This window comes from Seriola dumerili, unplaced genomic scaffold, assembly GCF_002260705.1.
Source record: "Seriola dumerili isolate Sdu_G_001 unplaced genomic scaffold, Sdu_1.0 BDQW01000807.1, whole genome shotgun sequence".
Lineage (NCBI taxonomy): Eukaryota > Metazoa > Chordata > Actinopteri > Carangiformes > Carangidae > Seriola > Seriola dumerili.
The window spans coordinates 2,993,106-3,005,489 of NW_019175062.1; the positions used below are offsets into that span (position 1 = coordinate 2,993,106).

The 12,384-nt window shown below is 38.9% G+C and overlaps 1 protein-coding gene across 1 annotated transcript in view; it reads left to right on the plus strand.

The window, feature by feature from the left end:
* Nucleotides 1–12,384, plus strand: part of LOC111237064 (1-phosphatidylinositol 4,5-bisphosphate phosphodiesterase delta-3-A-like) — a 38,099-nt gene that overhangs the window by 2,280 nt on the left and 23,435 nt on the right. The window contains exons 2-3 of the mRNA XM_022766018.1: nt 6,160–6,215; nt 6,310–6,421. Coding sequence (XP_022621739.1) covers nt 6,160–6,215; nt 6,310–6,421 — 168 coding nt within the window. The remainder of the gene's footprint in view (nt 1–6,159; nt 6,216–6,309; nt 6,422–12,384) is intronic.

Below are 12,384 nucleotides of genomic sequence, written 5' to 3' on the forward strand. Positions count from 1 at the left end.
TTCCCTTGGTATATATCAGGGGTTCCCAACCTTTTCCCTATCATGGCCCACTTGAAAATATCAAAAATGTTGGTGGCACACATCTGACCCCATAACAATATGAGGCCAAATAATGGGTTCTTAGAGCTCTTTTTATTATTAACATAACGTGCAAACATGCTGTGGAAAGCAGGGGAAACATATCGGAAGCTCCACATTCACTAATACAGCACCTGAAACATGTTGCAACATTTTCAGTATTACAGAGTTTTCAAGAAGCTGTCCATCAGCACTACATAAAATGGGCTGCCTGCAATAGGCTAATTAACGAATAAATTTTTACAAATTATATAATGGTATCATTCAACAAATGAGAAATAAATCAATAGGCCTATAAGCAAACTTAAAACCGATGTAGGTCTACATATATAGTATATATATATATATATATATATATATACATATAAATAGCGAAAACAAAACAAACACAATGAAAGGAGTTTTAAAAATGTTTTTAAAGATCTGTTTTAAAACATTTAAAAACAGTTTATATTTAATTTTTTTTATAATCATACTTTTTCACCAGAACTGTATTGTTTTGCAAATGACTTGGCAGTCCACTTGCAATACTTTCACAGCCCAGAGGGCCGTGGCCCACAGGTTAGGAATCACTGGTATATAGGGTTGGGTTGTATACCAGTTTCATCAAAGCACACACATCACAGTTATGTTTACTTCTTCATTGAGAAATTGTGGATCAGGTCCCACCCACCACTGCTGCTTGGGCTAGGTTGACAGGTGAAAGAGCAGTGCGTATCAAGATGGCTTGCAGAGGAAACATCGCAGAGACTCAGCCACAGACTCAAGATTTTGTTGAGGAGTGAGGAGTTTGTTGTGCACCAAAATCAGTGAGTAGAACATGTATCAGAATGGTAAGCGTAGTTATTAGTGCCACGGGTGCTCAGCTCCGAGGCGATCCTCTACAGCTAGAATAGCTGAGAGGAGTGCCTATTATTCTTCCGCCAAATTTTGGCGCGTAACTCGTCCCGCTGTTTTGAGAAAACCCCGGTAATATATACATCAAAACGTGCGTCTTGATCCCGAAAGAGGTGCTATGACTTTTGGTGTTAAAATTCCAATTTTTCCCAAAGTTATTCCCAAAATACCGGGAATAAATAATGCATTAGGAATGCATTGGAATTTTCTTTAAAAACCCACAAAATTTCACCTTTTTTCTACAAAATTTCACCTTTTTTCTGAGTCACCCAGCTCTCTCATACCTGCACGTAGAAATGTGATTCAAACTATAAAACGGAGGAAAACTTCTGCTCTCTCCAAAACACGGCAACTGTTTTTACATAACATGTAAACTTTTCAAACTATGACCACTCAAAGCAGGAGTGGAAATCACTTTTTCTTCAAAGTTAGAGTGACAGCGTCAGTTGGCTAGAGTGCGTGAAGCAGTAAAAAATAACCTTTATTTTTATTTTTAACTCGAGCTCACAGCCAAACCGTAAAAAGGAGACAAATAATTCTTTCTGAAAATGTAGACATAGTTGTTGGGATTCATAAAATGTAACTTTGACAGGCAGGGTCTGCACAAAATTTAAACGGGGGTGCCGAGTCCGACAGCAATACCTGTCTCACTCTCATTGACACCTAATGTAATCGTCTTTTTTTTTTCAAAAGAATCTCACTCTGTCTTCGCACTGAGCTTACTCACTCATTTTAAGGAATATCTGAATAAAATAGAGACTGTAAGAAACTTCTGGCTTCAGTGTCTGTCACGGTGTTTTCGGTTTTTGAAAAGAAGTAACGGTTTTCTCATAATTTGCAATTGTTTTAAGCCATGTAGAAGCCAAATTCTGGGCAGATTTTCACATTGCCATGGCAACGGCAGCTCCTGACCTGTGTGCGTGTGTGCGTGCCTAGCAACCAGATAACCAACTCTCCAAGCTCCGCTAGCTTTACATTAGCCGCATGTTAGGTCTTAAATTACATTTAGTTAGGTCTTAAATATGTAAGTCCATTTACTGCTTCCTTTGTTGCTTTTCTTTTTGTTTTGTTAAATGAGTGAATGAAGTTGTGACAGTCTCCGCTGAGACAGAGGAGAGGAGAAGCTACTAGCCCTCTCTCGCTGTCACTTCTAGTCGCGTTGCTCTCCTCCCCAGTAATGTTAAATTTAGCACCGAAAAAAACATAATAGTGGTAATTTAAATAGCGGTTCATGGGATTTATTAACCCTCAGGGGTCCCTCTGTCCTTTTTTGGACATTTTCTTCACTTTTCTTTTTTGATTTGCTGATCATTTTGGCTGTGTTACAGCTGAAGGTATGGATTTCTGCAAGAAAGTGTCTTTTTTGACATATTTTTAAAATCTAATGTCAGTTACTGTTACAGGTCTATTATACACTGGTAACACATTTTGTACCCTCTGGGGTTCCTCGCGTCCAAAAAAGCACACACAAAGAAAATGCTATAAAATCATCATATATCAAAATATTTTTTTCTGCTTTTTTTTGCATACATCTCTTAAACCACTTCAGTTCTGCTCAAACCTACCAAATGTTTATTAGTTTTCAGGATTTTAACCCTTTAAATGCCAGTTTGAAGACATGTTGCCTCTTGTTTTATTAAAAAAAACAACACAGAATATGAGATATTTCCCACATAATACATGATGGAGGGATGTGACATTGTTTTATATCAGAGTCTTTTATATCAAGACATTTCTCAAAACCAGAATATGATCAGGGTGACTTTTGAACACTGGAAATAAATCATGTACTCATCCCGGCAGTAGCCGGGATGAGTACATGATTTCCCTGGAATTTTCTAGTTTGATTATGTTGTTTGTTAGTTTGTTACTAACAGTGGCTGACAGTGTTAGTAGGCATTCAGACTTGGCATTCAGACAGACCTGGTCTAAAATAATGTCAGCTATTAGCTTGCATTAAGTTTGTTTGCTACTTGGCTTGCATCTGGAATGATTTAACAGTAGTTAAACTACTAACTAATGTTAGCTGTCACATCACACAACAAGACAAAGTTACTAAAGAAAATTTTACATTACTTAATAGTTGACAAGCTGTTTCATACCTCTACACTCTGACAGCAGTGAGTGACAACAGAAGCCCCGTTTCCCCACACAGGCACACTACTTTACAGTACTTCAACTGTTTACTCTTCCTTTGACCTAATGGTTTGGTCAAATGGCTGTGATTGGCTGGATGTCCATTCAGTCTAACTTGACCAATAGGTTTTCATGTATAGGGAACTCAATTCTGTTTCATCACTACCTCAGGTAGGAGAGATATGTCTGGCAATGCGAGACTACTACCTTGTTAATAAGTGAGGGGGATGGAATCATGTTTCTGTGAAAGTGTGGGTGTCACAACACTCACAAAACCCATGGATATGATGCTCCTGGCCAATGGATTTACTGAGGAGGTAATTTAAGAGTTAGCCAGTTTAATTAAGGCTTTGACAGAGCACTAATTGTCTCTCAGAGCAGTGTATGTTTATGTGTACTTAAATAGTGGTGATCTAAAATAGGTTTAAATATTAATTGAAACCATATATGAGGGGATAAAGTTTTTAAATGTGTGTGTGTGTGCGTGTGTGCGTGCGTGTATATGTGGCATCATAGTGCTGTTATTTCAGTAAAATCAAAGGTCATGATCATTCCACAATCTTTACCACATTTATTATTCTTACTATGACAGTCCTTGAGCCAGACACTGAATGCTCACAGGGTCCAAATGATCCTTACTGCTGACCCCTGTAATAAAAGTGACAGAAAAGAGGACTTCCCCACTGTGAAAAATGTAATATCTTAATTCTATAGTTATTATCAGGTTTTCTGCTAAATAAAGCCAATATTTACCTGTGTAGAGAAAGAGAATGATGTTAATGTTAATCCCTTGAGGTCTGCCACAACAATCTTTTTCAAAGGTTTGGAGAGGTAAGAAGGGATTTTTGATCCTTAAGCATCTGTGTCACTGTGTGTTTGAGGCACAAAGACTCAATCGCAATCAGTGATGAGCATATTAAACAACATGCACCTGTTGTTTTAATATGCTCATCACTGATTGCATCACTGTTTGGCATATTAGCAGGACCTGATTTGGGTCTTGGACAAGTACACTTCCATCGCACTCAAGCTGAAATGACCTGGGCAGAAAACATGATGAAAGATTGTTCCACTCTGTTGGAACACTCTGTTGGCAGGAGTTTACTAAGTATATATTGTGTACGTCGTTATTGTGCTTAAGTAAGCTTAACACCAACGTATTTTCTATATAGATATAAATATTTAACAATCAAATCTATACCCTTGAGCTAATATTAGTTTTGTTAGTTTGTTTAATCAGCTAAAATATGTAAATATTTAGTAATAATTAAATTCCCTATGTAAAACTAAATTCATGTGGTGTAACTACCTAACTTAAGGTCCAGTTGGATACACATCAGAAATGATATGCACTTGGCTATTGTGTGTATTTGTGCAGCATAACTGCTTTTATGTGTGTGTTTTGTGTATGTTTGGCCTTTATCTCAACTGAGTGACTCAAATATCAGCACAATATAGACATGCAGTATAGCAGTTGTTGCTAGTCACATGCACATGCTGTTCATTAATCAAACCACATGGTTTCATCACAACAGTTGAGGAAGACTGTTGCATGGTTGTGTTACCTGTTGTTTTCAGGTCAGTCACTTTAAAGAGGTCAATCTGTTTCTAAGCCACACTGTCTGAGTCTGGTTCTCTTCCCCCTCACACAAATAAAACCACACACCAAATGAATTCCTCCCACTGCTACAAAAGGTTGCTGTCCTCATTTACAGTAGCTCACAGGTGTGTGTGTGTGTGTGTGTGTGTGTGTGTGTGTGTGTGTGTGTGTGTGTGTGTGTGTGACTTGAGTGTTTGCCATCGTGATGTGTGTCTGTGTGCCTGTATGCTTGTGTGTGTCTTTCCAGTATTAAGACGCCTTTGTAAGTTGTGAGTGTAGTGACCAAGCCCTTCCCAAACCACAGTGAGACTTCTGTTTCAGCTGCTGACTCTTGCTTACTCAGCTTAGGTCTCAGCAGTATCAGTGTAGGAGAGCTTAAATGGAAAAGATTCCCCTGCACAGAGGAAATAATCATTTTGCTAGAAATACAATTCATAACTTACTCTTTTCCCCAATATGCATGCATGGTTATATTTTTGGCTATAAGATAACAAAGTGTCTGGATCTGTGTTTATCAATTGCTGCTACACAGAAGCAAAACTGACTTCAGCATTTATAATAAATGTAAAACTTTAAAGCATTTATTTTATTTACTTTTTGGCCACTCGAAGGCAGTGTAAAACTACCGCTTTCCATTGTTGCATCATTTTCCCTCAATTTAGAATTTTTTGCTGGATTTGAGACACTGTTTTTCCATGATTGGCTAACAAACCTTTGTGGTACAGATTAGGACCATGAATAAGACTGCTAAGGGTGCTATGGTGGTAAAATAAATATTGCTTAATACAAACTACTACTCTCAGATCCTGATGGCTGGAAACATGGTTTCACTTTAATAATGCCAAGCATGACAATGCCATACGAGCTTTTAAACAGTCTGTTGATATCCCTTATAATAAATTAGTTATAATTTGTTTAATAAGGTGTGAAGAGGGTTAGGGTTAGGGTTATCTGAAAAATTGTAAAGGCTACAGAAATGAAAGTTGTCAGACAATTCTTGACATGATCAACAATCGTTGCAATAGCATCACCATGTGGCCAGTTATTGACTTTTTTCTAATACTTTATACCTATAGTTTTTTTATATGTTCATGTTCCTTTCATTGACCACAATAATGTCCTTTTTGACAAATCAGTCACAACAATCACACTCATTTTCTTCAGAAAATGCAGATATTCTAGTTCCTCTCCTGTGGAATCAACAGTCATCCCTGTCCCACCTCCTAACCATACGGTCTTTGTCAGTCTCTCACTCCTCATCTCTATTTTTTTCCCTTCCACAATATCAAGTCTTTCTCTAGGTCTCCATCCATACCTTGTCACTTAGAACCCCTCATTCTTTCAGTGCTACTGACTTGAGATCAGATCAGGAGTTTGTGTGTACTTACTGCCATCATGTACACTAGTTCATATCTGTCTTTCTTCAAATTCATCTGTTTTCTTTCAAGGAGTTCAGGATGATGACGATGTGAAGCAGATGTTACAGGGGTCCAGTATGGTGAAGGTATCACTAACTATGAACTATTAGTCATTTTTAGTTGTTATTAGTAGCTAGTAACAGTAACAGATAAGATTTAATGAATATCTCATGTGTGAAGGTCCGCTCACCTCGCTGGCAGAAGCAACGAACTTTGAAGCTGCTGGAAGATGGTGTCACTGTTTGGTGTCAGTCCCACAAAACCTCGAGCCGTGCCAAGAAGCAACAATCCTGTGAGTGTTTATGCTCTTTACAGTATGTGAATCAGAACCAGTCAAGTGATAAATAACAATTTGATATGGCAGTCATTGGAGAAACATTACACACTACAACAACCATAAATTAACAGGATAACACATAGGGTACAAGGCAGAGAGGATATTTCAGACAGAGCATCTTCATGACAACCACAGACTGAAGGATGAATAAAAGAATGAAAAGAGTTTGACACATGTTTTGTATCTGTGAGGTGTCATTTTAGGATTAGGATTTGGTTTTAACATTAAAGGGGAACTTTGAACGACCAATTTTTCACATCAGTTCCAGGTATTGGGGAAAACTACTTCATATAAGGGCTGGGTATTGCCAATGATTTCCTGAATTGATTCAATTCCGATTGATAAGGTCCCGATTTGATTTGAACCCTGATTCCCAATTCCCAATTCCCAATTCCCAATTCCCGATTAGATTAGATTCAATTCCATATCGATATAGATTCAGTCAGAGATATTTCAGTTATGATATCAATTTTGCTTGGATATGAATTAGATTCTCAGAGAACTAATTCTGTCAATTCCTCCTCTTACCTGTTGCATTATTAAAAACATTAATGTTAACATTATGAATGGACCCAGAAGCGTTTACATTAATGCACTTTCTATTTAACATGACCAACAGTTTAAACATGCATCTCAAGAATTAATAGACATATTGTGCGTTGTTAATGTACCCCAGTGCACCGGCTACACTGTGTATGAACAGGTACACACGGCTTCTTCTTGCACATCTTATAGCTTTTATTTTGTCCAGCTCTTCACTGTCTACATAGTTTATAAATCTGAAATGCAGCCACACGTCTGCCTATTGACTTGCCGGTGACTTTTTGGTACCGCGTTTTCCATGTTTTTGAATTTGGATTTTTTTTTAAAACTATCTACTAAAACCATCATGAGTCTGATATTATAGGAGTGCAATGCTAAATCTTTGAAGGCCTCTTTAATAGTTAAGTTTAATAGTTAAGTTTAATGTGACAGCAACTGCTGAATGGACTCAAAAGCAAAAGTGAATTTCTCATATTGTCATGGGTGACATACTTTGAGGCCGAAATTAAATGTCACGCTGTGCTGAATAGGCTATGCAGCTCATTTTCTTTAATGGTCACAAAATTTGTAACTTGATTAAACCATAAAGCCATGTTATCATTTGCATTTCTTTTAGTCATTTGGGTTTGGGTTACATAGTCCTGCCTCTCACCTTGTTGTTGCGCTGGTGTGCGATAGGCCACAAAAACAAAACAACATGTCGCCTGTGTGGAACTTTTACAAAGTGTGTGAGACTTATATAACGTAGCCTACGCCATCTGCCATCTCAGGGCTCTAGACAGATTTCTTTACTGGTTGCAGTCATGATTTGTTCACCCCTTTTTTTAAATATAGCCTATTTCTTCATGAAGGAGGCTCTGAGGCTTCCTCTTCTTTAATTATGTGTTAACAAAAATGTCAAATTATATCACTAGATTGCGGTAATGAGGTACAATAACATTCATGATTTTTGTAAAGGCATACTAACCTCTGTGTGGGTAGTCAGACTGAGCCAGTGAAGGAAAAAAACTACTTTCAACTACAATGCAGTACATGTAGGGCACCAAAACAGCCTAATGAATAATGATCATGCAACGACCATGTGTAGTTTTAACTCGCACACTCACAAAGAATAGTCCCATATTCATGGCAGTTTGGAGCCCTGCAATGTCTGCCAAAAATGATCATATCAGCCATGGATCAGTCGATCTCTCTCATAGATGATTGGTATTGGTAATGGGGGCAAAAAAAACATGATCGAAGCATTCCTAATTAACACACTTGCACCATGTGCTTTAGACCATGTGCTTTACACTGTTAAAATAGAGCCCCAGATGTTAACAGTGCAAACTAAACTAAACTTTGTGGATTGTGGATTACCTGACAAGATGACCACAGTATGTCAGGCTCCACAGGGGACTGTTCTGGCTCTGTTCCCGTTCACTCTGTGTACGGCGGACTTTAAATACAACTCTGACGCAGTATCTGGGCAGAAATGGACAAAGCTGATTCTTATTGGCTAATTGGACTCATTAACTCCTACCCCTTTTACTCTCAAGTATGAGAGTATGTATAAGGCAAATCAGCCGTGTATGTGTGTGTGCTTGTACGTGCATGTGGTCGTGTACAGTGGTGTAGTCTACTTTATTCTAGTTGGTATACTGTGGATTTGCCCCCCAGCACTCAGAGCTCTCTGCTCCGTTTAGCAACTTTTACTAACTCAGCAGTTGTTCACATGCTGTTCAGATCTGCTAGTTACTTTAGCTTAGCAGTTAGCCCTAGCTTCTCTCTCTCCCCCTCTCTTGCTCTGTGTGTTTTTTATTTAACTTCAGTGTAGAGGATTGTGGTGTTTATTAAATCTTCAGCGATGTCTGCTGTCTTTAGGCACAGCTCCACTCGCTATCCGGAGCTAACTGTGCACTCTACCTGCCATCCCTGAAAATTTTCATCAAAAAAGTCAGGCAAACTCTTTTAAATCCCACAATTTCCAACGTTCATTGACAATTTTTCTATCAAAAATGTAGAGATTTTTTGTCCTGTATCACCCAGTTTTGGTCTCATTATGATATCTTTTACAGTTTTTGAGGAAGTGATGGGAGTACCCTCCACCTCTCCCATTGACTGTAATGCAAATTCAGGAGCAGAAGTGACCCTCTTTTGTAACTCCCCCGTGTCCACATTTCCGGCTCTAGAAACAGCAAAGCCACATAATCTGTGCAAAAAGGTCTTGTGCTGTTCATGGTTTGCTCATGGGTCGCTAATGGTTCTGATAGGAGTTACCGTTCTTTTAAAAAATAGCAGTTGTTTGAGTGCTCGCCGAGCCACAATCTCACTCAGCTGTGTCAGCTCTGTGTCTTCAAGCTAGACACAGGTGTTCGACATGGCTCATATTTCTTTCCTGCACAGTCTACAGTCTTCATTTGCCTCAAAGAAATATTTTTCTCATTTGATGATGATGACGCACCACTTGATCAAAATTTGATAAAGTGAGTGTGATGGAGCAATCTAGCTGTCCTCATAACAGCTCACGTTTTACTCGCAATATACACCTGTAAATGTGACCTGAAACGTATTTTTACACTTAAGGTCTATTTTCCTACCTTTTACACACATGACTACAGGGCATTGTGCTCTGAATGCTTTCAAAATGCAGGCTTCCTTTGTAGACACAGTTTTAGGCATATTGACACACTGACCCAAGACCTGGGGCAGTACAACAGCACTCTACTAGACAGAATTAGACTGTATGTAATTTGGACCCAGAGTCTCAGTCTCAGTTCTTAGTTGCCAGAAACTGAGAAGACATCTACCATACATTAAACACTACAAAATTTGTTCCATACAACCATTGAAATCATCCTTTCAGGGGCCCCACCCAGAGGTTAAAATTCTTGGTTGAAATTAGTAACAAGCAGGCCAATCCTTTTCCATAGAAGTGGTTCTGACTGGATGTTTAAGGTGAAACACTGTAAACACTGCATCTATTTTTGAACTTTAAATGCTACTTATGCTCTGTACAGACACAGACTGCTCTCCATCTCCTCCACTATGTGAGAGTCACACACAGTTCCTTGATTATAGAGCTCATATATTTTCAGGGTAAGATGGTAGCAGATCCTGCTCTAGTTCAAACGGTGAGATTATAGGATATTATATGGTGGTGGGAGTCGGCCCTGGAGCTTGCGGTTTGGTGCTATATAGTTATCATATGACTCAACCACTAGGTTAGCCTGGACAAGGCCTGTAATTGCCACAAAACTAGATTTACTTGTGATGTGGCACAGTGCATGTTTGTGTCTACAGGTTGTTGTGCGACTATGTGTATGTTTGCATGTGTGTTATAGGACATGCTTTCATGACATCCTGGATTAGTATGTGTCCTCTCTATATCAGAGAACTTCTAGGTTTCTTATCACAGACTACCAAACTATGCTGATGTGCTTGTTCATGTCTTGTTTTTAGCTGAATCATCTGTAATTCTATACTCTTCTCTGATTCATACCAGCTTCTAAAAACTCTCAAGTTGATTTAACTGGACTTTACATTTGGATACAAGAAAGTAGGAGCTTGTCAGCCACACCCAGTCATTTATCCCACTTGTTTTAGATTAAATATGTTAACTATAGCCTGACTAGGTGGTCTACTGCTATGGTTCCCAACCTGGTTTGTGACCCTTTAAATAAAGTAAGGAGTGTACCCCTAATTGCAGGTTATTTCCTTATTGTAGAGATGAGTTGGGAGCATTTTGTTAAGAGAATGATTCTTCCTCCTAGAGATAGGGGCCTGAAGAAGTGAAAGTATCCAGTATGCACTATTGCATTGCACTACTACTTTGTAAATATTTACTGTATTGTTAATGCACTAACCCTAGACTTCAGCACTTGTTGCTGACCCTTAAGATTATTGCTTCAATTAGACTTAGAGTGTATCCTGAGTGGATAACAACATTTTGATCAAATCTTCTCTAATCTGAACTGTGGTGGCTGAACAGTCAGAGCACTGATATCAGCACTCTTTAGACAGCTTTTAGTTAGAAGGACAACCTGAAATAATAGGGGGATGCCCCCCATAAAAAAGGTAAAAGTTAAGGTCACAAGTATTCAAATGCAAAAAAACACTGCAAAGAAAATACACAAATACATAAAATATACACCCAATTCAAACAAATTACCCAAACACCTCTCTAAACAGATGTGCCTTTAGCTGTCTTTTAAAAGAATTTACAGAATCAGCAGACCTAAAGCTCAATCACCTCAGCTCTTTAAGCAGGTGTGTGGGACAGACAGTAATTTTAGATAGATAGATAGATAGATACTTTATTTATCCCCTAGCTCATTGTTGATAAGAATAATAATGATAATAATAATAAAAACAGTTAATAATAAATAAACAATAATAATTAGATTAGGCCACTTCCTTTGGCTGAGGTGTTGTATAGCCTGATGGCAGTGGGAACAAAGGATCTCCTGAACCTCTCTGTTCTGTGACATTTGGTTGCTTCTGTAGCTGCTTCTCTGTCCTGCCAGAATGTTGTGGAGAGGATGGTTGGTATTTTCTAAGATGGCCTCCATCTTACATTGCACTCTCCACAACAGTCCTGAGTGAGTCCCGACTCCTGCCAAGCACAGACCCAGCCTTTTTTTTTTTTTTTTTATTTTTTTATAAAACGCCAAGCTTGTCCAGTCTCTTTGTATTAATGTCGGACATGCTGCCACCCCAGCACACTGCAGCATAAACAAGTACACTGGCCACAACTGACTGATAAAACATGCAGCATTTCACTGCGGACTTCAAAGGACCTGAGCTTCCTGAGGAAAAAGAGCCGGCTCTGCCCCTTCCGGCAGATGGCATATGTGTTCAAGGACCAGTCCAGTTTATTGTCCAGGTGCACACTTAGGTATTTATAAGTGTGCACTGTCAGGGTGTGTGGTAAGTAGGGGTGGACCCAAAATGCAGCCAACACTTGGGAGACGGTGCAGACAGGTTTACTAAACAAAAGAACTTAAAAAAACAAGCACAGGGAACCACAAGGAATGACAACAGGCAACAAGAACAGACTAAGGACAAACCTGGAGATGAAAAGAACGAGAACAGTTCTGTGACCAACCAGACATGAACTGACGACGTGAACCGGTGAGGACAAACCCAGAAATAAACAGACGAACTGACCCAGACAAAGGGGAGCACAAAGACTATATAGACAAGGGACGCAAGGGTGAGTGAACTCAGGTGAACCACATTAGGTCAGGCCAGATAATCACCACACAGAAAACAGGACCAAGACAGGAAGCAAAACACTGAGACACACAAGGAAACAAATTACAAAATAAAACAGGAAGTGCACGGGTAAAGAGAGCACAAGACAGGGAAGACTAAACTAGACACTAGAGATACCC